This window comes from Helianthus annuus, chromosome 13 (genome assembly GCF_002127325.2).
Source record: "Helianthus annuus cultivar XRQ/B chromosome 13, HanXRQr2.0-SUNRISE, whole genome shotgun sequence".
Taxonomy (NCBI): domain Eukaryota; kingdom Viridiplantae; phylum Streptophyta; class Magnoliopsida; order Asterales; family Asteraceae; genus Helianthus; species Helianthus annuus.
The window spans coordinates 56,006,958-56,012,095 of NC_035445.2; the positions used below are offsets into that span (position 1 = coordinate 56,006,958).

Consider the following 5,138-nt stretch of genomic DNA (forward strand, 5'->3'; position numbering starts at 1 on the left):
TAAGATATAACCAAACGTCGTTAGGTCCGATTTCGTTAAACGATAACCGAAAGCACAAGTTTTGCCTCGTTGACGCTTTTAACCCTTTAATTACGAAAGTTAACGTATTTATCTCAAACGATATCGAAACCTTGTGAAATTTTCGTCACTTAGTCTAGGGAGTATAATTCATCGATACAAAGCTCCGGTTTCGTTAAAAGGTCACTCAGAGGTATTAATTTAACATGTTGACACATTTAACCCTTGCGTCTTGTAAACTTCCACTTTCTTTCATAAACGGTTTCATACGTTTCACAATTTACTCGTTTAAGGGTATAAACATCGTGTGGGGTCGTTGAAAGGCAAAATTTAAAAATGTTGACATTTTGGATCCTCTCACATAGATACTTTATTCGTTTGTCAACTTTAGTCCCTCGAAATCAATTCTTTACACGTTTAAAGCTTATGACACGTGTCGTTACTACATTGAACATGATTTTCCGAGGTGTAACACCACCGGTACCACTTGACTGTTCATGGATCCCGTCCAGAGTATGGTCGGAGGTTGTGACATTTGGCAAAAGACTTCCGGAAATGTTTTGGGGTTCTTTATTGATCTTTGGTACCATACCCCATGGCCAAAATTTTGGAAGTTTAAAGTTATTTGCTTAACTTAATTAGCAAGTGAACGTGTTTTAAGGTGATATGTCAAGTTTTTTATTGGATTATGAAATTATTGAATAATACTATCCCATATTATAAACTCACTTAAATATAAGGGTAAATTGCATTTTTCGTTTTTTATGTTTGTATCGGATTGCAATGGATACCCTTTAACTTCAATAATTACAGTTACAGTACTTTTTTTGTCAAAAGTATTACATCCTAGGTCCTTTGGCCCTAACCTTATTAATTTTTTTCAGTTATATCCTGTCATGTGCATTGCACATGAGTGTAAATTCGTCTTTTTTACTATCTTAGGAACTATTTATGTAATTAACTTAAACTTTTGAACCAAAACTTAAAATAAACATCTTTTACTCTTTAATCCCTTATCACAACCACCACCATCACAACCAAACCACCACCATCAACCATTCAACCTATTCAACCAGATCATTTATGAACCAAAGAAAAAAAGTGAATCCTGTTTGAGTAATTGCAAATAATTGAAAAGAATAACTAAAAGAAACAAACAAATGGACCGTAGTTATATAATTCAAAAGAATACCTAAAAACAAAAATAAATAAATAAATAAATAAACATATCTAGAACATGAAGAACAAGAACATGATCTGTAACATCTGCACTTCGTTAAAATCCCCACCAAACACAATTCACTCCCTCATTCGCCATGGCTTTCACCCTTCGATTCGTGAACATCCCAGATCTGTAAATCCATCTCGCCACTGAAAATCCCAGATCTGTAACACATCGGGACAGAGATGAAGATGAGTGGGGATACGGTGGTGGTGTCTTGTCGGTGGGATACCTCTGTATGTTGAGGGAGTGGCCGCCGACACTGTGGTGGTACTGTTGCAGGTGGTGTGGTGGAGATGAAGAAAGAAATGGGTGGACTTGGAGATAAAAAATTGGGGCTGGAGTTATCTATATTAATGTTAACTAGGTTATAACCCCGTGTATTACACGGGGTTGAATAAATAAATTTTATATACTAAATAATAAAATAATATCTCTTTAAAAATCTCATTTATTTTATGGGTTGATTAAATATAATTTTATATATTAAATAATAAAAGTTATATCTATAAGAACCATATTGTACGTGTTGAATAAATTTAATTTTATATATCAAATAAAAAAGTTATATCTTTAAAACCACGTGTATTACACGGGTTGAATAAATGTAATATTGTTTACTAAATAATAAAATAATACATCTTTAAAAAACCTCATTTATTAAATGGGTTGACTAAATGTAATTTTATATATCAAATAATAAAAAAAATACATCTTTAAAAATATGCGCATTACACAGTTTGAATAAAGGTAATTTTCTGTACTAAATAACAAAAAAATATATATCCTTTAAAAACCTCGTGTATTGTACGAATTGAATAAATCTATTTTTATATATCAAATAATAAAAAGTTATAACTTAAAAAATCTCATGTATTACCTGGGTTGAGTAAATGTAATTCTGTATAGTGAAAACAAAAATATTTAATATAATAATACAAAGTTTAGTTTTCGTGATAAAAATATATTATTCTGTTGTTGTAAAATTTGTTAACGAAGTCTCAGTAAATTTAACCCTTTATTTAAAACTCCGTAAATGTATAAATGATAAATAATAATAATTAATTTTATTTTAAGTTTCGTAAAATCTATTGGATACCAAACTAAACAAAACGTCCAAATATAATTAATTCAAATAAATAATATTATAAATGAGAAGGAGTTTAAACTAAAAGTAGAGGGTGGTGGGAACCAAAATGAAAGTTGGGAGTGACATTGGCCAATTTTGCTTAGTTTAGGGTGATAAAATCCATTTCCCCAAAAAATAATACAAAAAAAAAACACAAGTCGTTAAAAATTTCTTTATACACCACATTTGTTGTTTTAATTGTGGGTTTGTCGTCTTTGTCTAATATTAGTAATTTGACTTTATATATAGATTTTACTTTTGATAAAGCGACAGACAATTGAACATGAGTGAAAACAGGTTATTTCAAATACAAAGCAGCTCAATAGATGATGTCTTTAGTTTTTGTTGATTGTCATTATGCAACATACACTTAATGGATTGTATTTATATAATTTATAATTAAATATTGTAAATAAAAAAGGTGATGGCATTTATTAAGTGTTTGGGAATGATAATTTTAAAAAAGGAAACCAAAAATTAAGATAGCAATAACGAAGTTACAATTTAGTTATAGAAAACGACTTGATATAAAAGAAAGCATATTCTGGGATTCAAAGTAAAAGATCTAATACATATAAAAAATTGATTTAATTAAATTAAAAAATGTAATTAAGATATTAAACTAATAATATTTAATATGAGGGTTATTTATAATATAAGATATTAAACTAAATAATATTTTGTAGGAGGGTTATCTATAATTAATTAGAAGAAAGTAAATTAAAATAATAATTATCTATAAGAGATGGTCTAATATAATGACAAGTGTCCCTAAAGTGGTTTCTTTTAATATATAGTATAGATTTGATAATGTAACTAGCACATTATCAAATTTAACTGAAAAAAATCTAACCCCGTTAGTGAAAAGAACGTGACTTGCAAGGCTTTTAATAAAGAAAGGACTGTGACTGTAATTATTAAAGTTAAATGGTATCCATTGCAATACGATACAAACATAAATTAAGAAAAGTGTAATTTACCCTAAATATAAATTACTCTTCTGATGAGTTAACCATTTTTCATTTTATACATTGTGATTGTATAAACTAAATATGTAAACGATAATATCAATTTATGTGATATGTGCACTGTGAAGTTAATTTTAAGAGTAAGTTACGATTTTGGCATCTGTGATTATATCATTTTTACCCTTTTAGCCCAATTATTTTTTTAATATCTGAGCTCCTAACGTCTTTTTTTCCAACCCTTTTGGCCTCTAACACTAACCTCATCCATTAAATTTTAGAGGCCAAAAGGGTTAGAAAAAAAGACGTTAGGGGTCAAAATGGTTAAAAAAAGACGTTGGGGGCTCAGATGTTAAAAAAAATTGAGGCTAAAAAGGTAAAAGTGATATAATCACATGGGCTAAATCGTAATTTACTCTAATTTTAAAGAACAAATTGGGAACATATTAAGGTGTAACAATGATGTCATTGAGAAAGTAAAGAGTGTCTCGAAGACTTGTTCAAAGTTTTGTAACTATTTGCTATACTAATAAGCTATTGGATAGTCATGTTTTTACATAATACTAACTCCATCCCATTAAAAGTGTCATATTTTAAATTTTCAAAGTCTTTATTTATAAACTTTGACCTTAAATAATTTTGTTTGTGTTAGATAATAATTGATGAAAATTATATGATTTGAGTGTGTTTTACAAGTGTTTTTATCAAGTTAATTTTCATCAAGTTTTATATAACAAAAAAAATATATAATTAAAGTCAAAGTTTATAAATAAAGACTTTGAAAATTCAAAACATGACACTTTTAATGGGACGGAGGGAGTAACATTTTGCGTCATGCCGAGGCAAAAATCTATACTTTTTAGTCAATAAAGATGCTATTGCTCGTCAAGTCGTCCACTACCTAGCTTGCATTTCCATAAGAAAATTCTCACATTTGGAATCATCCAACGACCACGTCAATGGTCAAAGTCACTGCTCGATTCACCAATACAAATGACTCCCACCCCACCCACAACTCAACAATAACATTCCACCAGATAAATTAAAAAAAAAAAAAAAAAAAACTCGATCATGACGGAGGAAGACGAAGAGAAGCCTCTAGCTCCGGCGATCAAGCCCCCTCTTCCGCCACTCACCGTTGACAAAGAGTTGTCCATCGAACTGAGTAAACAGCAGAAAGGCTTTCGTAACCGCACCATCTGTTGCGGCATCATAACCGCGGTTATACTCATCATATCCGTTGTGATGTTAGTCTTAGGTTTCACCGTGCTCCATGTTAAAAACCCTAAAATCAAAATGAACTCGGTTACAATCGTCGGGCTTGACCGAGTCGACATAAGTAATGTGAACCTGACCGTTGTGGCAGACGTGTCCGTGAAGAACCCTAATGTTGCGGCGTTCAAGTTTGAAAAATCTAACTCAAGTCTTTTGTACCACGGTAAGGTGGTGGGGGTGGCGGATATACCCGCGGGGATAGCCAAGGCGAGACGGACGATGAGATTAAACGTTACGGTTGAGGTGATAGTGGCCGAGATAGCCAGAAACCAACAGTTTGCTAGTGATTTGATGGCGGGTTAAGATATTGAATATTATAAAGAGACATGTTAAGGTAACTATGAATTGTTCTTTTTCCGTTAATGTAACCAGCCGAGAGATTGTGAACCAAACTTGTAAGAAGCATGTTTCCATTTAGGTGTTTTTTAGATCAATTTTTGATGGTTTTCATGTTTACGGTGACTACTTTTGGCATTTGTTGATTGTTATTTGTGTAAAAAAAGGTTGTTTGTTCACTAATAATAGATGA

At 31.1% G+C, this 5,138-nt stretch overlaps 1 protein-coding gene across 1 annotated transcript; it reads left to right on the forward strand.

Moving 5' to 3' along the window:
- Positions 1-4,405: 4,405 nt before the first annotated feature.
- Positions 4,406-4,912, forward strand: LOC110902674 (late embryogenesis abundant protein At1g64065). Its single transcript, XM_022149155.2, has one exon. It carries the CDS (start codon positions 4,406-4,408, stop codon positions 4,910-4,912), a length of 507 nt encoding a protein of 168 aa, XP_022004847.1.
- Positions 4,913-5,138: the final 226 nt, after the last annotated feature.